This window comes from Podarcis erhardii, assembly GCF_964252035.2.
Source record: "Podarcis erhardii genome assembly, chromosome: 8".
NCBI classification, from domain to species: Eukaryota; Metazoa; Chordata; class Lepidosauria; order Squamata; family Lacertidae; genus Podarcis; species Podarcis erhardii.
Genome location: NC_138499.1, coordinates 19,049,330 through 19,073,444, shown reverse-complemented (window position 1 = coordinate 19,073,444; position 24,115 = coordinate 19,049,330). Strand labels below are relative to the sequence as shown.

Genomic DNA, 24,115 nt, shown 5'->3' with positions numbered 1-24,115 from the left:
TTTTGGAGAAAGGAACTGGTCACTATGAGTGACAAAGGTATTACAACCAGGGCACTGCATTTTATACAGTAATCACAGCAGCAAGTCAACCAACTAGGCTGAGGAACAATTGTTCATTTAAAAAAAGAAGAAGAAAGAAAGAAGGCAAAATTCTAGTTTGAGAACCACTGTCTACATTAGTCTCACTCCTGCCATATACATTTATGAGGGAAATTGTGTGGGGAAGGAACAATACAATATTGTCTGTCTGGCAGAAGGTCATTTGTTTTGCATCTGAGAACATGGATATACCTTTTATTTAAAGGGCATGTTTTGTTTCTCTCCTCATTTAGAATTAAAATACTGAACAGAGAGTGCTGACAATTGTTGTGTGTCCTTGCCCTAGAGGAACCCAAACCTATTGGGTGTCATCCCCCACCCCCCGACACACCAAGATCTTCTTGGGCTCTCAGTAGCCCTTTTCTTCATGAGAAGCAGACATTTGAAAATAAAGGACTGCATTTCATATTTAAGAGAGAAGGCAGCTTGCAATTTAAAAATTGGCATTCACAGCAAGAGCGTTGCAAATATACAGATATCTCCACATCAGTAAAAACTATTAGGAATCTGCTCAGCTACCAGTCACAGATTAAAGATAACAGCACTCAAGATCTGTGGCAGCTAAAGCAGCCAAGAAAACCCACTATAAAATTATGTTGAGCTTTTACTGTTGTAGCAGTAGAGATCTCTAATTTATTTAAAATCACAAATCGGATTCTATGACATATTATATTTCAGGAAGCAGTGTACTCCTTGTGACATTCCGTGTGCGCACAAAGGATTTTCAGAGCAATCCTTTCCCTTGGGGAAAAAACCAGCAAAGATTTTAAAAGCACTATTAAAACGCATGGAGAAATAATAAATTTGTCAACTAGTACTTAAAAGACAACAGAAAGAACACCAAGTAAGCTTTGCTGGAGAGCAAATTCCTCAAGCAGGTAGCACAACTGAAAAAGTCCTCTCTCAAGTAGTTACCTGTCTCACCTTTGGTCTGTGTTTCTTAAACTTGGGTTCCGAGCTGTTGTTGGACTACAACTCCCATCATCCCTGACTACTGGTCCTGCTAGCTAGGGATGATGTGAGTTGTAGTCCAACAGCAGCTGGGTACCCAAGTTTGAGAAAAACTGCCTTAGGTAGTAGGTGTACCTGCAATACGGCCTTCAATGCAGATCTCAATATATGGTAATGTTGCTGTGAAATAACCTTAAATCCCAGATAAAGCTTCAGTCACTTATTTAAATACATATTATATGACAATAATATTTATATACATATTAATGTCCAAGAGACTACGCAGCAGAACTTTTCAATCTAATCACAAAGCCTTATGTAGGACAAAACAAAAAATTGTACAGACATTGAACTCAAGGCCTTATAGAATTGAGACATGTCCAGGTATCACTTAACATTGTTAAGTAATAATCAAAAATCTACAAATATATAGAGATATAAATAAAAAGAGAGGACAAACAATGACATGGGAGAGCATTGTTCTTTAGCTGTCCACCTCATCTTCTATTTTTTAAAAAAATATAAATGATTATGCATTTGTTCATAAATATGATTGCATCTGTCACAGTCCAAAAAAATGAAAGACAACATCTACTAACCTGTGGATTACTCTATATCAGCTTCTACCATCGACTTCAAAATGGGAAGAAACAAAATCTAGTCAAATGAGAACCATTCTACAGTAATATGCATATATGAACTTACTTGAAAACTGAATGGCAAATCCAGATTTGCTGATATAGAAGTCTGTGTCAAACTGGATTGTAACTATGTTGAGAGTGCTGTGGATGCCTTCTGGAATCAGAGAGCCACTAATTTCTTTTAACAGCATATCGTTTTCAGGTGGACCATCCCAGACACGTAGAATATCATGTGATGCTTCGGTATCAAATGCTAGAAACTGGAGGCTGTTAACAACATCAGTGGTTTAACAATCCGCATAACTTATAATTGCAAGAAAATCGCTGCAACAAATGGTGCACTTCTCTACATACCTACTTAAAATTTCCCAATGAGCTGAATAGGGCTCGTTTCCAGGTGAGCAGCTATAGGACTGCAGCCAAAATTTATGTTCCCAAAAGTTAAAGCTTAGGCAGTGTAACCTTTGACTGCAAATAAACCATTGATGTCAAGGTCTAATTGCACTTAATTTATTTTTTTAACACATATATGCAATAATTCAAAGCAAATTAATGAACAAAGATGTTAACTGTCCAAAGCCTTGCAACACAATGATTACAGAGGCTGCATTTGTAATGCCTTGCCAAATGTGTTTTGACTCTGAAGAATCTTTCTCAGTGCCATCTATTTTGAGAGCATGCATGATAATACACTATGTATGTAAAACCATACAAACCATAAAATGTTGTAAAACCATACAATGTTATTCAGCTATTACTGCACAGTCTATTGACTACCGGCTGGATATTGTATTTGAATATAGTTTCATATATGGGACGCGGGTGGTGCTGTGGGTTAAACCACTGTGTCGCTTGGGCTTGCCGATCGAACGGTTGGCAGTTCGAATCCCCGCAACGGGGTGAGCTCCCATTCTTCAGTCCCAGCTCCTGACAACCTAGCAGTTTGAAAGTACATAGTGCAAGTAGATAAATAGGTACTGCCCTGGTGGGAAGGTAAATGGCGTTTCCGTGTGCTGCTCTGGTTTCGCCAGAAGCAGTTTAGTCATGCTAGCCACATGACCCGGAAAAACTGTCTGCAGAAGCGGACAAACACCGGCTCCCTTGGCCTGTAAAGTGAGATGAGCGCCACAACCCCAGAGTCGTTCGCAACTGGACTTAATTGTAAGGGGTCCCTTTACCTTTTATAGTTTCATATTATTGCGTACATGCATTAAATAAATATGTTAAGTGCATTTAGACCTTGACTTCAGTTCTTCATTTTTATCATGGCGGTTATTCCTGGACAATGTGATAAATTGTTGGGATCTGCATGAGACATTACTATGCAATGGAAGGACAGCAGTCCAGACACACCGTCACATCACATGTCAAATGAAAGTGAGCTCTGATCCCCTCCCAGCAATATCCCACAGCAGCATCTTTTCCCACGATTCCCAAGGAGAGTTGACACTGTTACTGGAGCAGAGAGACATTCTACTTTCAGGGTGTGAAGATCTACTTCCCACCAGCACAGAGCTCAATAAAACCTATCAGACACCCCAGTTAACTCTTCTGTACTTCTTTAACATCAGGTTTTTAGAAGGTGACTGCCTGCAAACAATATTTTTTTGGAACTGCTCTTTGGACTCGTTAATTATAATGTGAAGTGTGTTTTGTTTTGCTTTGTTTAAAAATAGATCTACAATTACAAAGGTGTGTTGTTGTTGTTTTAAAGATGTTCTCCTTTAGCTTCCAAACTATTCAACTGCTTTAGCTTGGAAGTGCCTTGGAGACCGAATTATTAACACATAGAAAAATTGATGCAGGCTGCTCTGCTTACATGGGATAGTGTGGAATCTAAGTTAAACTGACTAATGGATACTACTGAATTATCTTTGCCCAGGACAAAGGCCCACTTGTCCAATGTACATCTAGGTCATCTTTATATGTTTGCTTCTGTAAGTGCATATAGCTGCTCTCAGAACTCAGGCTGTTACTTAAATACTGAGCAAAATTGAAAGTTAAAAAAGAAAAGAAAAGAAAAGAAAAGAAAAAAGCCCTTTGAATGCCAATGAAACTTTGGTTCTCCACAAAATAAGATCACATTGAAGTACCTGACAATGTTTCCTGGATCAACTTCAATCATCCACATACACCGCAGATTATTGTCATAAGGAAAAGGATAGCCTGGAGATAAGATTCTTCCTGAGGATTCTCCTTTAAAACGACCTCCACACTCAGCTAGTAAAAACAAATTAGAAAATTATTTCTGATAAAGTTTCTATTAATGTTTATGTTCTACCTTTCGTTTATGACAAATTATTTCTTATCTCACGTTCATTTATTTCACAGTTCATGACCAATTATATTATGTTAGAGAGCTGGATACTAGTCAAAAATACTCTTGTCCTAATGTTATGAGATCAAATGCGAGGTCAAATTCCTAATGGCATGATTTTTATTATTTTAAAAAATGATTATTATAATTCAACCATTATCTGCATAGAATCGGATACTTTCTCTTTGGCATTAGAAGGAAGAGAAAGGTTGTCTATCAGCCAAAATGTCTGTATAAGTGATGAGTCAAACATTCATTCCCATTAGTGTGGAAACATTTCCATTGTGTGAAAACGGAGAAGGGATTTCTGCTGTTTTCTTTGAGGGGATACAAAATTTCAGTGAAATTTCTTGAGGTTTAAGGGTTGGTTTGCCATACTCATGAACAAGTTGGTAGAGGGGCATCTCCCCTCGCCCCCATTTCTAAACCTTTAAAAAGTTTGTCATTTCTGTCCATTTTACACTATCCGTATCATAAACTGTGACCTGTCTTCCTGTCGCCCAGATCACCAGGTAAATCATGCTCATTGTGTCATCTGTTTATCTTAGATTCCCTGTCAGAGGAAGAGTAAAAACAGAGTAGGAATTCTATCTTTTAGTTGGCAACTTTAATCTGTGGCACAATTTAGGGAGGCGGAAACTGCTACTGGGAATGAAACTGTCACCAAAGAGATGAAGGATCTTAGTGACAGGAGCAATTTCCATTCCATTCGGGGGTGGGAAGGTAATAGGTAAACTTTCCCTCCCACAGGATGCATTTCTAGAAACAAACTTCCCTATTCAAGCCGGTAATAAAAATAGCTACTGCCCAGAAGCTACCCTGACCAAACTGGCTGAGTATGGTATTGGCGAACTCCAGGACAACCATTCTGGAGAATTTAGCATCTACACCATAGTGATCTATCTTTGGACTTCATGGCTTCCATGACAATTATGGGGCTCTCTTTACTTATTATTGACAGGGCAAAGTATTCCTCAATTTGGTCTTTGCCCCAGGGCTTAGGTAGGATAATTTGGAAATAGGGGGAGGTTGACATAACTCCTTTGTTATGGTCAGAGCACTTCCTTGTTAGGCTTGGTTTCATGTCCGCAGTTGTCCCTGAAGGACAGTCCTCTCCAGATATGGAGCAATCCAGGATCAAATCTCTGCTCAACCACAAAGCTTGCTTGGTGACACTGGACCAGGATAAAGGCAAATGTTAAAGCTAAAGAGAAATCTAGTACCGATACAAGATGGCAAAGGATAGTCCCATGCCCTTCTTTCTCCAGTCATGCACTTAAGAAGGCTGCTTCCATGGAGTGTGTAGCCAGGATTGCATCCATAAATGATGGTGCTGCCGGCAAAGTGGCCTTGATCACTTATCTTGTACCCAAATTGTGGCACACCTGGATCTTCACAATGAGAAAGTTCAAAACCTGTGAAAGAAGAGAAAATGGTAGTGTCACCAAACTAGGAAGTTTGCTGGAACATGATTCATCATTCATTTTAGAGGCATGGGTGGGTGTGTATTTAAACCTAAATTATTTAATTTCTGTGCCATGAACATGCCAAAAAAAGAACATTCAAAGTTGAAGTGCAAATTGTTCTGCATTCAGTCTGATCTTTTTGTGGGGGCATTAGGCAATGTTGTGTCCTGAAAATATTGTCTCACACTTTCAGTGCATCTTCCCATCACTTTCCTTATTGTCCCCCTATGCCCCCCCAAAAAACCCTGAGTTACAGATAAAGTGGGTTTGCTGCACATGCGCTCCAAATCAACCATCATGGTGCAATTTGTATTGGACAGTATATGACTGAATCCCGCCCCAAAACAACATTGTAGAAGTGTCTGTTATCCATTCAAAATGAGCTTGCATGCCCCATTCTCAGGATGAGGAACAGAGTGGTCATAGCTTTTCCGTAGCCTATCCCTTGTTCTACTTTCTGAAATACTTACTGGTATAAACAAGCTGAAAACCTTCATCTGTTCCCTCAGAATCTGAATTAAACTCAAGCCAAAGGTGATTTGAAGTACTGCTCAGTGTCAATCCTCGCAGGGAAGCACCAGTGAATGCACCTAGCAAGTGTGCTGTATTATCCCTCCCATCATATATCTGTAAAACAAATTGGCCTTGCATAATTTAAATAGGCATAACGGAGAAACAGCAAAGTAAGTCCCATATTTTAATTAGGAAACAGATCGAGGCTGTTGCATTTCCTTATTACATGTTGGGCACAAGATATTTTCTAAACATTGTCTTCTTTTTAAGCTAAGTCAATTCAAAGAAAAAGAACAACCCAAAACCTGCACAGGAGTAGCCAGGAACAGGGTTTCCATTTCAGGACAGAGTTTGCTTGTTTGTTTAATTCCTGCACTTTCTTTGCCACTGCCAATATTTTAATGTTAGCATCCATACACAATAAGTGATAACTTGGTATACTCATTTCCACACCATGCAATCAATCAATCAATCAATCAATCAATCAATCAACCAACCAATCAATCAATGAGATCTCTTTCCAGTTGTGATATGAAAGCAGCCACTGAAGAATTTCACTAAATAAGGAGTTTTGCAGATTGATATTGAAAGCAAACAAAAATATCACAATGGAACAATCAGATTAACTGTGGTTGAAAGGTGGAAGGACAACGTAATCTATATATAAATTGGAAGCCAAAAACATTCATTCATTGATTCATTTAACTTCCTATCCTGAGCAGGTTTATTCCACCTGCAGATACCCTTGAAACGGCACTTTGATGATGAAAACATTTCAAGACGCAATCTGTATTTAATAGCATTCAGCCAGTTACAAATGCAGGCTTCAGATCAGAAGTTGTCATGTTCCATTTTGAGTTTATGGAGAATTAAAACTTCAGTTGGATTATCTATAGATGCTATATTTACTGTAATGCTTAGAATCTTTAAGGAATACTTATATTTGCACTTGACTAAAATCTACATTTCATTTCTGACACAAAGTAAAACACAAAGGATTAAAAGTTTATCTTGTACTTAAAAAATACAAAACAAACATTTGGTATCAGCTTATATCAACATAAAAGTATTTTTCTCCTTATGGTTTGAACTGAAAACATTAAAAATTAATATGGTATGCTTCATATTTATGTTATTTTATATCAAATGATTTCTTAAATATTGGAATAAGAAAAGAAAAGAAAACACACATCTTAGGCTGCATTCCTATACTCATTTACCTGGAAGTAAGACCCACTGAACTCAATGGGAATTACTTCTGAGCAGATATGCATAGGACTGAATTATTAGCCTTGTTTTCACCTTTCCATTGAACATATGAGCACATGAAGCTGCCTAACACCAAATGAGACCATTAGTCTTCTTGCCTGCAGATGACACCAAATTATTCAGGTTGGTGAAAAACCAACTAGACCATGAAGAAATTCAAAGGAATTTCTCTATACTGGCTGAATGGGCAATACAATGGAAAATGAGATTCAGTGTTAGTAAGTGATGCACAAGGTGGAGATCTAAACCACACACAAACTGAAGGAATATCAATTGGCTGAAACAAATGATGCCACCAAACTTGCTATGGTTACCTAGCATGTAACAGAAACTAATTCGTCTTTATGTGCTCAGCTGAATTACAAAATAAGTGCAACTGCCCCCCTTCCTATTCTTGGCATGCATCTCAGATGCAATCACCCTCCATCAATCCCATTTCCTTCCCACTCACTTATCTAATGGTGCCTGTGGAGTCATTTCCCCAGGTAACCTACGAAAGTCATCATGCTCACCAAGAAGACTGGTTTCCTTTGAACAGGTGGAAAACCCTGGAGCTTTTGCTCTTGTTCCCTGCTCATGGGCTTTCTGTAAGTATCTATTTGGCCATATTTGGACCAGAATGATGGACCAGATGGTCTTTCAGCCTGACCCAACAGGGTTCTTACAGTGATTACTTAAATAATAATAATAATAATAATAAATTTTATTTATATCCCGCCCTCCCCAGCCGAAGCCGGGCTCAGGGCGGCTAACAACAATCAACAATCAAACAATCAAATATTCACACATTCTAAAAATATTACATTATAAAAATCAATTAAAATCAAATTAATGGCAACTAATTAAGCAAGATTCTAAGCAGGTTGCCAGAGGAGGGAGTCAGGCTGCGCCCTGACCAAAGGCCTGGTGGAACAACTCTGTCTTGCAGGCCCTGCGGAAGGATGTCAGGTCCCGCAGGGCCCTAGTCTCTTGTGACAGAGCGTTCCACCAGATTGGAGCCGCAGCCGAGAAGGCCCTGGCTCTAGTTGAGGCCAGCCTAACCTCTCTGGGGCCTGGGACCTTGAGGATGTTATTATTTGCAGACCGTAGGTTTCTCTGTGGGGCATACCAGGAGAGGCGGTCCCGTAGGTACGAGGGTCCTAGGCCGTATAGGCCGTATGACAGTGAACCTGTGACCCTCCTAATGTTATGGAACTCTGACTCCTATCAGCCCCAGCCAGCCTCTGTTCAGTTATGCAGATGTGGATTACTATTACTTGCCTACAAATATAACATTGTTTTCAAGATCCATACTGGCAATTTAATAAATCAATAAACCAATAAACTAATTCCTGTAAACATAAGGTTATAGAAAAGTACGTAATGGTCCATGTAATGATAATGGTGGTGATGTGAAGTTAGGTATCCACTCTAGTTAAATGTTGGGTTGCCTTTAATACAGTGGGATAACCAGATGAATTATATATGTTTTGAGATAACAAATACATCAGCCCACAATCACAATGTACCTTAAGAACATCTGCTTGTGCTAAATGGAATGTTCTGGCTGATATGTTGATTCCTTTTCCTGCTTGCACTTGAATGCTGTAGATACATTCGTGGTTGTTCTCATAGTTGAGTGGGTAATTGGGGGACAGCAAAATTCCTTCATTATTTGTGGCAGAGGCTCCACATTCAGCTGCAAGTAAAACAGAATTCGAGGTATAGCTCAACAGAGAACATCAAACGTTTCACTTATGTGGGAAGTGTAAATACTATCAAATAGCGTATCATATACATTTGCCACTATCTAAAGTTCTGTGACAAAAATAAATGTTTGATTCTGATCTATGAGACACATTTTCCTTGTCTCTATATGTTTATGTACTAATTGTTATATCTGTACTTTTTTAAAAAAAATGATATTTATTAAAGTTTCCTGTTAATACAAAAACATAAACATACACAGAAAAAAGAAGATAATAAAAACACAAAAATACAAAAGCAAAAAAGAACAGTTAAAACAAATGTAATTTCCATTACTCATTTCCATTAACTTATTTCCCAGACCTCCTCTCACCTCCCCCTTTTGTATTCCCGTTCAGTGTTATATCTGTACATTATTAGTCGCACTAATTATTTAAACTTTCTGTTCTGAAATCTTTATCTCTGATTTTGTTGCTCCACTTGTATCACCTCTATTCATTTTTCCAGACATTTCTGAAAACAGGGCAATAAACCTGAAACAATGCCTTGGGAAATATTTATACAATATTTGGAAGAATAAATCATCTCCAGTGTTGATACAATAAAATGAAGCACAGTCGTGGGTGGAATAAATAACGATGGAAAACCAAGAGTTATTCAAAAGTGATCAATGTAATCAAAGGGAGCAAAAATAATTCTACCAAATAAAATAACAGAGGGAAACAAGTTCCATACAGAAACTGCATTAAGATTGAATGAAAGTTGTGAATACTTTATTAAAAACAAAGAAATCACATTGCAAGTGTAGTGTAACTAAGTGATATGCATGGTCTAACCCACAATTAAAGAAAAGAGAGAGAGAAAGAGAAAGAGAAAGAGAAAGAGAGAGGAAGGAAGGAAGGAAAATGGCAAGTTTTATCACCTTTAATAATGTTATTATGATAAGAGGCAATAAAAAGTTGGAAAGAAAAAAGTCATTTCATCTACATTCATCAGAACGCCCAGGGTGACAATAGTACATCATGTTGTGGCAGAAACACCTAATCTACTCCAATCCTGGAACCCTATCCTAATCATATTTACATGGAAGTCACTTTGATTAAATAATGTTTTGACGATCCTAGAACAAGCAACTGCCCCTTGTACATGAAAACACACCACCACTATTTAAACCTGGATCCCTCTCTCATTTTTTCATCATGTACATATATGCAGACAGTAGAGCTAGGTCATAAATCAGCACAATCTCTGATTAACTGGAGTGTGAAACATTGTACCCCTTCTTCCTTACACTCTGTGGGCTGGTGCACAAAAGGAACTAGCCAGAACTGTAGAGTTGGAAGGGAGCATGAGGATCATCTAGTCCAACCTCCTGCAATGCTGGAATCTTTTTGCCCAATGTGGGGCTCAAACCCATGACCCCGAGATCAAGTTTCATGCTGTACTGACAGCACTATCCCAGATCTTCGTACAGTGGTGCCCCACAAGACGAACGCCTCGCAAGACGGAAAACCCGCTAGACGAAAGGGTTTTCCGTTTTGGAGGCGCTTCGCAAAATGAATTTCCCTATGGGCTTGCTTCGCAAGATGAAAATGTCTTGCGAGTTCCTGCGGGGTTTTTTCCCTTTTCCCCCCCTTTTCCTAAGCCCTAAGCCGCTTATCAGCTGATCCGCTAAAAGCCGCTAAACCGCTAATAGCACTAATCCGCTAAGCTGTCAATGGGCTTGCTTCGCAAGACGAAAAAACCGCTATACGAAGAGCCTCACGGAACGGATTAATTTCGTCTTGCGAGGCACCACTGTAGTTGGTAAGAGCTACAAAGAAGCACCATTTGCAACACCTTTGTACATCACCTTCGTACATGACTACAACAATGTGCAATATTGCAGAGTGTTCTATATTTTATTTTATTTGAATAATCCCAAGATACATAAATTGCAATGACAACAGTGGCGTAGCGTGGGGGGCAGGGGGGGCCGGCCGCACCGGGCGCAACATCTGGGGGTTAGGGTTAGGGGGCGCAAATCCATGGGTTAGGAGGCGCAAATTACTTGCCTTGCCCCGGGTGCTGACAACCCACGCTACGCCACTGAATGACAACTGCAATGGCAAACTGCATTTCCATTTGTGCCATGCCTGGGTTCTTTGGTGGCTTCCACATTATCTCAAGACTCAACGTGCTTGTATGTGAGTGTAAAACTGCCAATAGATTCCTTGAAACAAAGGTCCCAGTACTGAAACTGAGCCCTACATTTCAAATATCTTTGATTAGTTCTCATAATGGAAGAAGGGTGAAAATCCAAAGCACCCTCCCCACTTACATATCCTGCAGTCCTTAAAGTGCCGGACACTCATAGCTTGAAAGTCAATGGCTCCAAAAGAGCAGAAGCTGTTTGAGGAATACTTGACATCTGCCTGGGTTTCTCAGTTGGCCTAGCCCTTGGGTTTATTGATTGCAGAAGAAATGCCCTTCCACTCTTTCCAAAAAAACTTAGTGAGTGAGATGGTTGTTATTAGGTAAGACAGAAAGGAAGAGGAACACCTGTCCACCAATCACAGTGGCGGAAAGTTGGACAGGCGAGGTGACAGGGTATGTCTGCAAAAGTATCTCTTTCTTTTGCAATTTCTGCATAATAAATTGTTGTTCAAAACCCCCAAACATTTCTACTGTAAGAGAGATTCAGCAGTGCAAGGAGAGATGGCAGTATTTTGAACATGCACTATTTTTCATGGGGAAAAACTCAAATGAACATGTTATTTGGTTGACAGATCAACTTGAAATTTCAAAAAACTATTGAGAATCCTGACCCTGTTCCATATCACACATAGAAGAAGCTAAATGATGCAGGAAGGCTGCAGGAACATATGGGCATCTTAATGCTAGATAAAACTGCAGTACAAGGGTGACATTTCTCACACCTATGAAATTTGTTAGTAGAGCACAATCTCTTTTATCAAGTGCAATTCTCTATTCTGGAGCTTTAAATACATTTTAAATTAAGGAAGGATAAAATGTATCTGTGGGGCTTAGTTAGGAAAATGTATGGCAAAATTAAGATTTTACAATGTATAATGTTTTAATTTGCTTCTAAATTCTAAACCACTCAAAGAAAAAATCTTTATACAACACAACAATCCATTTCCTAAGAACCTCATTCATTATTCCAAACAAAGGGATGCTATTTTGAGAGATTAAGACAATTCCCCCTCTTCTTTTGAGAGTTTTAATGGTATAATCCCAATAAAGAAAGAATAGGTATGTTGTACTTTCAGTGCCAGAACAAATGGAAAAAAAAATGTGGATAACTTAGATTTGGGATTCATGTTTGCTAAAATTTAAAAACGAAGGGTAGGATTCAGTATTGCACAATGGCAAATGTTGCATCTGCTGAAGCATTACACTTTGCCAGATGAAATAATCCCCACACACTGTTATGGAGCTTCTACCCCCAGGCAAATCTCAAGGGTTGTGAAAGGTCTTTGTGATGGAGCTCTCCCAAAATACATTATTTGTAATGTGGGAAAATGATCAAAAGCATATATCTCCCTACTCTGAACACTGACTGCAGGTTCAACATTTGCCTGCGAATAGAACCAGGAAACCTGACAAATTAAGGTGAAAAGACATGGGAGATGCAAAGGCTATATTGTTTCAGAACTAATTGGAGTGGTATCATGCTTATCCATGTGGTATAGTTGCAACTCCATGGACAATGACTACACATACAAGCAAATGAAAGCAGCTGACCACGTACCCACACACCTGGGCAGAGGTGCACTCCACACTCTTCGGCCTCCACCGAGGCAGATAATCTCTGAAGCCCCTTCCAAGCGGTATCCAGAAGAACAGGAGAATGTTAGAGTGTCTCCAACTCCAAAGTTAAATCCTATTCTGCTTCCAAACTGAGGAGTCCCAGGATCCTCACAAGGTTCAAGATTATATTCTACAGAGGCAAAAAAATCAAATTATTGCTTCAAAAAAAATTAAAGGCTTCTTCATCACCCACCCTGTGCATTATAACAAGCACACATTTGTACCTGAGCCTCAGGTACAATTTAGCCTTCAGATACATTTTCAGAATAAATGATCATATAAGTAAATAGGCAATTCAGCTACAATTTAAAAAACCATGCCCATAAACACTCATAGCGTCTGAGAGATGCGTGCTTACCATTTCTATAAGAGCTATAAATGTCTCTGAGTCTGACACATAAAATGAACCAAAATAACTGTGCAGCATAAAAGCACGGCCAATTTCCTCATGGGCTCATTTGGAATCCCACTTCTTGAAATTAGACTTCAAATCACTCTGATACAGTGTGATTTTCCCAATGAATAATGTGCTTTACAGTTTATTATCATTTTCTTCGGCGTCCACTACTGAAAATGCCACAGCAGATGAACTGAGATTGTTAATACAGAAGCGACAACAAAAACAATTGTAAGGTCTATTTTTAAGAAGTGTAAGAAAAGTTACTCGTCATAACAAATATTTGGACTGTTGCTTTCTCCCAACACCACCACCACCTCTGCCTCTTTGAGATCAAGCCCAGTGAAATAGCAAATGTTCCTCCACTTTATACAAATAGCTCATTTTGCTGCCTTACCAGAGAAAGTAATATTAAATCCTTCATATGATATTGAAAAGTCAGAAATAAAGCGCAACTGAGCCCTGAAATTTCCATAGAGACCAGCGTTGATTGCTGACGGAAGTTCTGAGCCAGTCAGGCGTGCCAGAGGCTGAGTGAAGCTGCGATTCTCCGTGATTAGTAAGTAGTCGTGATGATCTTCCAAATGAAAGGTGTGAAAGGTGAACTGCACTCCTATTAGAAAAATAAAATTAGACTCACATATCACATAGTTAACATGAAAGCAATTATATCACTGATTAAACTCATACATTTCATTACAAATAGACTCAGAAAACTAAACACAACTTACATTACCCTTGTTCTCATTCCCCCAGGTTTTTTTTGTGTGAGGTAGGGGAAAAGGAAGATTATTATATATATATATATATATATAGCATTTCTATGGGTTAATCTGTATTTTGTGACTGGGTAGGAGGACGAAGATTGCTTACACTGAAGCCATTGCTCATCATTTACAGAAGCGATGAATGAGTTTTGTTTGCCTTTTTAAAGGCAATCAAATGTAAATTCCCAAACTAAAATTGCTTTTTGTAACAGTGTCATTTGAATTTGGTGAAACATGCAAGTTGAGGACAAGTTTGTTCTGAGATGTACTAAAGCAGGCATAGGCAAACTTGGCCCTCCAGATGTTTTGGGACTGAATCCTTCTGACTGCATTATATTGTCAAGTGTGAGTTACGTAGTTACCGAGTTGTATCTCTTTATAATGTATTTATCACCATCACCATTATACTGTGGGGGTTATTATTTTTGTTTGTTACTATGTTCTGTATCTTTATGTTTTTATATTGTAAACTGCCCTGTGATTCTTGGATGAAGGGTGTTATAGAAATTTAAGAAATAATAATAATTATCAGTGCTTTTTTGGGGGGGATGCAGGGGTACGCATACCCCTAAACATTTTGTGAATCTAAGTTTGGCCTCATTGAGGGGCAGGATTTCAATATGAGTAGGAAAATGAGAGTACCCCTAAACATTTTTTTTAGAAAAAAAAGCACTGATGATGGTGATGATTTATATTTGATGACATTATGTTATTATTAATTGGTTTACTTGTAGTTTTGTTTGAATTTGTTGGCAGGATTAACAATTAAGATCCACCCTCTATTGTGTGGGCAGGTAATCCCTCCCCTTACCTGGCCTGGTTTCCCTGGCAACACTTCCCCCAGGTGGGATTGGACAACTCGCTGGGGTAGGCGGGGACCTCCAGGTATCCCACCTGGGGGAAGGCAAAGCCTATGCTGATGGGGCCACTCCAGATCCAGGGCTGCACGCGTCCACGCAAAAGGCGCCCCCCGTTTTAAGTGGGGAGCGGTCATTATTAATTGGTTTACTTGTAGTTTTGTTTGAATTTGTTGGCATGTCTTATAATTGTCTCCAAAATACTGTGATATTTATTTAATGCTTATCGTGAGCTGCCGTGGACATGGTCACCAAAGGGAAAGGACATGTACGGTAACTAAAAACTAAACTAAAGGTAGACTATTACATTTCTACTTTGCCTATTCAGTGCGATAATATTAAAAAGTGCCCCTGTGTCATTAGGACCTTCTGGGTTCTATCCTTTTCATACCTAAGTATTTTCTTGACTCTGGCAGCAAATTATATCAGGTTGCTATGCTTAGCAATTTAAATTTATCGTGATTTACCTCCACTAGTATACCACTACATTGACTGGAATAGATCTGCAGTGGTCAGAGACACTGAAATGAATGGCTTATCTCTGTAGAATCATAGAATCATAGAGTTGGAAGAGACCACAAGGGCCATCGAGTCCAACCCCCTGCCAAGCAGGAAACACCATCAGAGCACTCCTGACATATGGTTGTCAAGCCTCTGCTTAAAGACCTCCAAAGAAGGAGACTCCACCACACTCCTTGGCAGCAAATTCCACTGTCGAACAGTTCTTACTGTCAGGAAGTTCTTCCTAATGTTTAGGTGGAATCTTCTTTCTTGTAGTTTGGAACCATTGCTCCGTGTCCGCTTCTCTGGAGCAGCAGAAAACAACCTTTCTCCCTCCTCTATGTGACATCCTTTTATATATTTGAACATGGCTATCATATCACCCCTTAACCTCTTCTCCAGGCTAAACATGCCCAGCTCCCTTAGCCGTTCTTCATAAGGCATCGTTTCCAGGCCTTTGACCATTTTGGTTGCCCTCCTCTGGACACGTTCCAGTTTGTCAGTGTCCTTCTTGAACTGTGGTGCCCAGAACTGGACACAGTACTCCAGGTGAGGTCTGACCAGAGCAGAATACAGTGGCACTATTACTTCCCTTGATCTAGATGCAATACTCCTATTGATGCAGCCCAGAATTGCATTGGCTTTTTTAGCTGCCGCTTCACACTGTTGGCTCATGTCAAGTTTGTGGTCAACCAAGACTCCTAGATCCTTTTCACATGTACTGCTCTCAAGCCAGGTGTCACCCATCCTGTATTTGTGCCTCTCATTTTTTTTGGCCAAGTGCAATACTTTACATTTCTCCCTATTAAAATTCATCTTGTTTGTTTTGGCCCAGTTCTCCAATCTGTCAAGGTCGTTTTGAAGTGTGATCCTGTCCTCTGGGGTGTTAGCCACCCCTCCCAGTTTGGTGTCATCTGCAAATTTGATCAGGATGCCCTTGAGTCCATCATCCAAGTCGTTGATAAAGATGTTGAATAAGACCGGACCCAAGACAGAACCCTGTGGCACCCCACTAGTCACTCTTCTCCAGGATGAAGAGGAACCATTGATGAGCACCCTTTGGGTTCGGTCAGTCAGCCAGTTACAAATCCACTGAGTGGTAGCATAGTCAAGACCGCATTTTACCAGCTTCTTTACAAGAATATCATGGGGCACCTTGTCAAATGCCTTGCTGAAATCAAGGTAGGCTACATCCACTGCGTTCCCTTCATCTACCAGGCTTGTAATTCTGTCAAAAAACGAGATCAGGTTAGTCTGACATGACTTATTTTTCAGAAATCCATGCTGACTATTGGTGATCACTGTATTTCTTTCTAGGTGCTCACAGACTGTTTGCTTAATGATCTGCTCCAGAATCTTCCCTGGTATTGATGTCAGACTGACTGGGCGGTAATTATTTGGGTCCTCTCTTTTCCCCTTTTTGAAAATAGGGACAACATTTGCCCTCCTCCAGTCTGCCGGGACTTCGCCTGTTCTCCAGGAATTCTCGAAGATGACTGCCAGTGGTTCTGAGATCACATCTGCCAGTTCTTTTAATACTCTTGGATGCAGTTCATCTGGCCCTGGAGACTTGAATACATCTAAACTAGCCAAGTATTCTTGTACTATCTCCTTAGTTATTCTGGGCTGTGTTTTCTCTGCTGAATCATTTGCTCCAAATTCTTCAGGTCGGGCATTGTTTTCTTTATTGGAGAAGACTGAGGCAAAGAAGGCATTGAGGAGTTCAGCCCTTTCTGTGTCCCCTGTTTGCATTACACCATCTTCTCCTCTGAGTGACCCCACTGTTTCTTTGTTCTTCCTTTTGCTACGAACATACCCATAAAAGCCTTTTTTGTTGCTTTTAACCTCTCTAGCAAGCCTGAGTTCATTCTGTGCTTTAGCTTTTCTGACTTTGTGTCTACACGTGCTGGCTATTTGTTTGAATTCCTCTTTGGTGGTTTCCCCCCTTTTCCATTTTTTGTACACATCCTTTTTTAATCTTAACAGTTAAAAGTTCTTTAGATAGCCACCCTGGCTTCTTTAGGCACCTTCCATGTTTCCGTCTCATTGGTATTGCCTGAAGTTGTGCTTTTACTATCTCCCTCTTAACAAACTCCCAGCCATCATGAACTCCCTTTCCTTTTAATATCACTGTCCATGGGATCTCACCCAGCACTTCCCTAAGTTTTATAAAGTCGGCTTTCCTAAAGTCAAGAAATTGAGTCCTAGTATGCTTGGCTGCTCCTTTCCGCTGTATAGTAAACTTCAGAAGATCATGATCACTCGTGCCTAATGGTCCTTCCACTTCTACCCCACTAACAAGGTCATCAACATTGGTTAGGACCAGATCTAAAATGGCTGTTCCTCTTGTTGCTTCTCCCACTTTCTGGACAATGAAGTTGTCTGCAAGGCCAGTGAGGAATCTGTTTGACCTTATGCTCTTGGCTGAGTTTGACATCCAGCAAATATCCGGGTAATTGAAGTCCCCCATTACTACTATCTCCCTTCCTTTTGCATGCTTGGCCATCTGTTCCAGGAAGGCATCATCTATGTCCTCCGTTTGGCTTGGGGATCTATAGTAAACTCCCACAATGAGGTCCCTGTTATTCTTCTCTCCCTTAATTTTGACCCAAATGCTCTCACTTTGGCTTTGAGGTTCTAAATCTTGGATCTCTTCACAGGTATACACATCCCTGACATATAACGCCACTCCTCCTCCTTTCTTGTCTGGTCTGTTTCTCTGAAATAGACTGTAACCCTCCATTATTACATTCCAGTCGTGGGACTTATCCCACCAGGTTTCAGTGATGCCTATTATGTCATATTTAGTTTGCTGTACCAAGAGCTCAAGCTCATCTTGTTTATTACCCATGCTTTGCGCATTAGTGTACAGACATTGAAGTCCATTAATCATTCCCCCGTGTCTCTTATTTAAGGATTTTTTCCTCCCACCACTAGGTCTGCGTGCTGTTTGCTCCATTTGGTCTATGACATTTGGATGATCATCTTCATCAATTGATAGACTCCTACCTTCAGGAGCACTGTCTTCCTCCCCCACATTAGTCAGTTTAAAGCCCTCCTGATGAGGTTAAGGACTTTTAAAATCATTCTGTGGGGAAGGACTTTTTAAATCATTCTGTCAGCTGCCATGCAGAAAGTGATCTTCAACTTCCAGCTGTTCAGAAGAGTGTGTAAGGTCCCTACATTATCAGTCACAGTGTTATTTATCTTAGGAATGCAGTGATGGATGAAGCTCACTACAAGACCACAAGGCAAGTATGAACAGTGCATTTTGGTAACCTTTGATTGAATTCCCCATGTATATAAACAAAAAGTGATTCTAGTTAACAACCCCAAATCCTTGATCTCAAATGTCCTTTTTGTGTCAGAGCAATTCCAGAATAAAGGTTGGCAGTCCACCTGCATGCTAGTTATATGCCAGCCCATCATCAAAAACTTCAAAAATAGCCTCCCTACATTCACAGTGTGAAAATGGGGCAGCAAAAGCGAGGAGGCTCTTTTGACTCAGCAATACAGTATGTTGAGGATAAACTGGGAATTACAGATACATAAAATTATTACACGAAGCTATAGAATCTAAGGAGGCTGAGTTAATTTATAAGGTCTCTTTATCCAACCCATGGGACTTTCTACAGGTCAAGCCCCTCACCTGTCCTGCTCTTTGCCCAGTGTGCTTTTGAGTAGCTGGAATGTATTCTCAATGTTGTTTTCCTTGATGGTGGATATACAGGGCGGTCTTTCAAAAGAGGCCCCATGGAACATGTGTACTCTGTATCCACAGGGCCTCTTTTAAAGGACTCACCCTGTAGAAGGTGTGTAGAAACACTTTGGCTTTTATGCAGCTTACATGTAGCCTATGGTGCAAAAGTATAAGTTGCATCTATTGTTCCTCTTCATTTTGGCTCTGGATCTACCTGCTATGAGGCCCTCAGGCTGAAAAATGGTTTCCTGCCCCATTTTAAGTCAACTTTTGCACTTGGTGTCATTTGTAGTCATCATCCTGCTGAAGAACTTTATGAGAAAATAGAAACTCAAAACTAGAACGAAAATTATGAAAAATGTGTTGTGGTTATGAAAAATGTAATTCTATACCTTTTCCATGAGTAACATCCACAGTCCATGTGCAATTCAGTGAATTGGGATACAATTCAGGATAGCCTGGAGATAAAATAGTCCCACTTGGTCCTCTAACATCTCCGCCGCACAAAGCTGAAAAGGGTGGGGAGAGAAATGTAGTAGGCACATAAACGCAGGCAGTCATATTAAAACTAAGCATGTGAAATAGCAAGTTGAAATTCTATTATCTCTGTTTAAACAATAGCCTATATGTGGGAGTGCCAACAGTTCCCTTGGGTGACAAATCTCTAATTGTAGCCAATATTTACACAAAGTGCTCTGAAAGGAAACATGATTAATTAATTGTTGAGAAGCTTTGGTAATAAGTATTAAGAAAATGAATTGCTAATTATACTGGTTGATTTGAGAAAATTCCTAGTTGGGGCGGGGGGATGTTTCCATAATAAGAATGGAAATTATTTATATTTCAGAATCACACTGAATACTAAATATAAGTCTATGCAACTGAGGGGTATGCAACTGAGGAAGATATATTAAAGAGAGCTGGGAATAGCTTGAGAGAGGGAGTACTTCTGCATGCTGTGCACATGTGGTTCTTTTGTCCCATATCACTAATCAGTTTTTAAAGTCTCTGAAACAAATTAAAAAGTATAGGTGTGTATCAAAACACACAGACAATGACTTACTTACTTGGAAGTAAACAATATACAGTGGTACCTCAGGTTAAGTACTTAATTCATTCCGGAGGTCCTGAAACTGTTCTTAACTTGAAGCACTACTTTAGCTAATGGGGCCTCCTGCTGCTGCCGTGCCGCTGGAGCCCGATTTCTGTTCTCATCCTGAAGCAAAGTTCTTTACCTGAAGCACTCTTTCTGGGTTAGCGGAGTCTTTAACCTGAAGCGTATGTAACCTGAAGCGTATGTAACTTGAGGTATCACTGTATCTTTATTCAGTTTAATAGCAGTGCAGGCTTCTGCAGCAAGCACAAAGCCATGAAGTCAAGATCCCAAGGTACATTAGCTAGGGAACCAGAGAACTGTAGAACTGGAAAGTACCCTAGTTCAAAGACCTCAAAGGAAGGAGAGTCCACCACTTTCTGAGGCAGTCCGTTCTACTGTTGAACAACTCTTACCATAAGAAAGTTCTTCCTGATGTTTAGTTGGAATCTCTTTCTTGTAACTTGAAGCCATTGGTTTGATCATTACCTTCCGGAGCAGGAGGAAACAAGTTTGCTCCATCCTCCATGTGATATTTGAAGATGGCTATCATATCTCCCATCAGTCTCCTCTTCTCAAGGATAAACATACCCAACTCCCTCAACCGTTCTGCATAAGGTCCTTAATCTTCTGAGTTGCTTTCCTCTGGTACACCTTTTAGCTGCAGTTTGTATCGTATTTTAATATTTGTGGGCTGGATTATGAACACTGGCTAGGATTAGAGGTTGGATCTGCATAGGTTTTTTATTTTATTTCGTAAGACTATTTGAGAGGGTTTTACCCTTAAAGGCAGCTGATAAGTATTTAAAAAAACAAAAACAAATAAATAGTCATCCCCACACAAGCATAAGTTTTATGTAACTCATTTCCTAAACTCTCTAATTCTTTCCATGTCAACTTTTCCCCGCTCATCTACATCCCCCATCTCACATCACATCTCTCATCCCATTCTCATGGATTAAAGAATTTCTAATACATCACATCTAACACAAAGCCTATGCAAATGCCCACGCTCCTGCCTTGGAGAATGGACTTTTTGAAAAAAATATCTTCTATGACAGCATTTACTGAAAATATAATTCCCTTTTGCCTTAATTGGAATTTGCTTCTCTTTTCCAATTTTTGATATAGATCGCTAGCTGGCTCCTAAATCCTAGCTCCATTTATTATTTTCAAATAAAGCACAGTAACTGTATTGGTCTATTATACCTAAATAGCAGAGACATTAAAATAATTCCATATGTTCGGACCAACCAGTATTCCATAGTGCAAAGGCTTCTGCAATACTGTTTAGAGTGCTTGAACTTTAGAGGTATTACTGCATCTTGTTTTAGACCAGCAACACTAATAGCATATGGTCATAATCTAATGACTATGAACTTTTATATAAAGACTGAGAATTTCACCTTGTTTTACAGTGATTTATATATATATATATAAACTTGCTAAGTTATGCAAAATGCCATACCCATTTTTCAAGCACATTGCCAGAATACCATCTGGATGCTCAGTGCACTTATAACTCAGATCATGTGCATTTTCCTACTAGTGCTACATTGCTGCAGCAAAATATGTTGCAAAATACTAGTGGGGCCAAATAATTTGTGCTTGTGTAGCAAATCTAAGGATCAGATTTCAACAACTCCTGTTCCAAAAACTCAATGTCTAAAGTTACATTCTAACTGATTCCAAATATAAAATCTATCTTATCATATAAAAAGGATGGTAAGTGAAATGTGTGTTGGAAATACAGCAAGAAAAGGATACAAATGAACAGAAGCAGGACACAAACAATTGTCAGCTGCTGTCCATTGAACCATGTGCCATTGCACAACTATACAACTTGCAAATGGGTTTAAGAACTTTACTGACTTATATTCATAAATGGCATAATCATTAACCATTTAACTGCAACCTTCACTAGCCTGAAGCCTTACTCCTCTGATGAGAGCTGGCTGATCATTGTTCTTCTCTTCACCTTGTTAAATTATCAAATTCTGAATGATTAGCAACACAATGTGTTCGTGCTTATCACAAGCATTCCTTGGGTCAAATGCGCTCAAGCCAGCAATCCATGAGAAGTTTGTTGTGGTAAACCTCCATTGAGTAACTTGATGCCATGTGATGCTCATCAGTGCATCAACATTACTCTCACCCATTCAAATCTACACTATACCCTCCCATTGTGACCTACTTAGCTGGTAGACACCTGTTATTGCTGCTTCAAGTTGAGTGAAAACCAAATCCCTGGACCCCTGCCCACCTTCTACCACCTCTACCACCACCACTTGGGGAGAAATTATTTTCTAAAAGTCACTGAGTTTACAAAACCCAGACATTTCCTTCTAAGACTGTCCTTGACTTGGCAATCCTCCATGCCTTATAGGAAAAGCTATACCGGTACTTGTTCTTAGCCAAAAGGCCGAGAAACATTCTCACTTTATGAAAACTAGTGTCTAACTAGTGTCTAACTAAAGGAAACAATTGAGTGGAATGGATCCAACTCTTGAGTTCATACAAGGGACAGACCTCTCTCCAGTGGTCAATTCCAAACTAGCTCCAAAACATTACTCTGGAAGAACCAATAGGGTAAGGGAATTAAAATGAATTCAGCCATGAATCCATAAATGGGCTAAAATAAACATACCCAATCTTGCCTTTAGAGGATATTTATTCAGTGGACAATTGCCATTTAGAAGGGGGGGAAATAATCTCATTTACTTAATGAATTGCACACTAGTTCAGCATCTCAAGGAAGAAATTTGTCACAATATGTAATGTTATTGCACAGCAGATAAAACTGTTCACAGAGAGCTCCTTAATAGTGTTTATTTTTAGACTATAAGCATGTGGTGAATAAGAAAACATTGCTTCTATTCTTCGGTAGTGTATTCTATTCAGTAAAGAGATCCTGATACATATCCTAACTACAGTAGCATCGCCATGGACGATTGCAAGTGAGGTATGGAGAATGGTTTTCTGCAGCTAGAGTAGCAAAGCTTTGAACAGCTGGCTTGACAACTATGTTGCTGAGTTCAACGCTCCCACAACGGTGATCTCTCCAAGGCAGCCTTCTAACTTACGGAAGAGTGTCAGGGAAGCTACATGTTACTTCTCTGGGATTACATGTAACAGGGGAAACAAATGCTGTTTCAGTGTTGTGTAAGGAATTTCCAAATCTGGTTTCCATGTTAGGATAAAACTGAAACAGCACAGAATGAGAAACAGGACCTTTGAAAAGCAAAAAGAGTCAAGTCAGGGGTAGAGCCATGCACTCTCAGCAGGCTGAAACATAGGGGAGACATTTTAAACTGAACTCAGCTTTTTTTTAAAATGTTACAAAGTTTGTAACATTGAAATAGAAATGGGGGGAGGGGAGGAATACAAAAATGAAGTGAAACAAGATTGGAAAAATGAGAAGATTGGGACTGGAAAACGAAGCAGCAAATGAAGCAGAGGATTTTGCAGTGAAGCCAGGAACATTCACATTGTTAAAGTCACTTTCTGCTTGCAGACCAGCTTTTAGATCATTGCTGCAACCTAATAAATTATGGCCACAGCACAGCCGTGCTAAAGTCTGAGTATCATATGAGGTATGAATCATTAAGAAACAAATATTGAAGACCTGATACCTCAGGGTTCAGGTCCAGTTTTTTTATGGGCAGAATAATTAGCCTTGTAGGAGTGTTGGAGTGGATTTTACTACCTGCTAGCCTATGAAGATCATTAATTTTATTATTACAAGAGAGCTGTTATCAGGACAGAGAAGGTGTCCTGATATTTGCTTCTTCAAGAAGAGCTAGGTTTTCTCTTGCCAAGCATTTCAGCAAAAGAAAAAGTGGAACATTTCATACTTTTACAGCAATTTTTAAAAGTCTATACTGCACTGGACATTTCTTAGAGCAGGCATAGGCAAACTCAGCCCTCCAGATGTTTTGGGACTACAACTCATCCCTGACCACCAGTCCTGTTAGCTAGGGATGATGGGAGTTGTAGTCCCAAAACATCTGGAGGGCCGAGTTTGCCTATGCCTGTCTTAGAGCAT

At 39.6% G+C, this 24,115-nt stretch overlaps 1 protein-coding gene across 5 annotated transcripts in view; it reads right to left on the bottom strand.

The window, feature by feature from the left end:
* Positions 1–24,115, bottom strand: part of CSMD3 (CUB and Sushi multiple domains 3) — a 574,504-nt gene that overhangs the window by 165,831 nt on the left and 384,558 nt on the right. For all 5 annotated transcript variants that reach the window (XM_081873886.1, XM_081873887.1, XM_081873888.1 and 2 more), the window contains 8 exons: positions 19,370–19,486; positions 13,550–13,765; positions 12,697–12,885; positions 8,765–8,934; positions 5,945–6,101; positions 5,232–5,423; positions 3,785–3,911; positions 1,756–1,958 (listed from right to left, as the gene is read on the bottom strand). In XM_081873886.1, the coding sequence (XP_081730012.1) occupies positions 1,756–1,958; positions 3,785–3,911; positions 5,232–5,423; positions 5,945–6,101; positions 8,765–8,934; positions 12,697–12,885; positions 13,550–13,765; positions 19,370–19,486 (1,371 nt within the window). The remainder of the gene's footprint in view (positions 1–1,755; positions 1,959–3,784; positions 3,912–5,231; positions 5,424–5,944; positions 6,102–8,764; positions 8,935–12,696; positions 12,886–13,549; positions 13,766–19,369; positions 19,487–24,115) is intronic.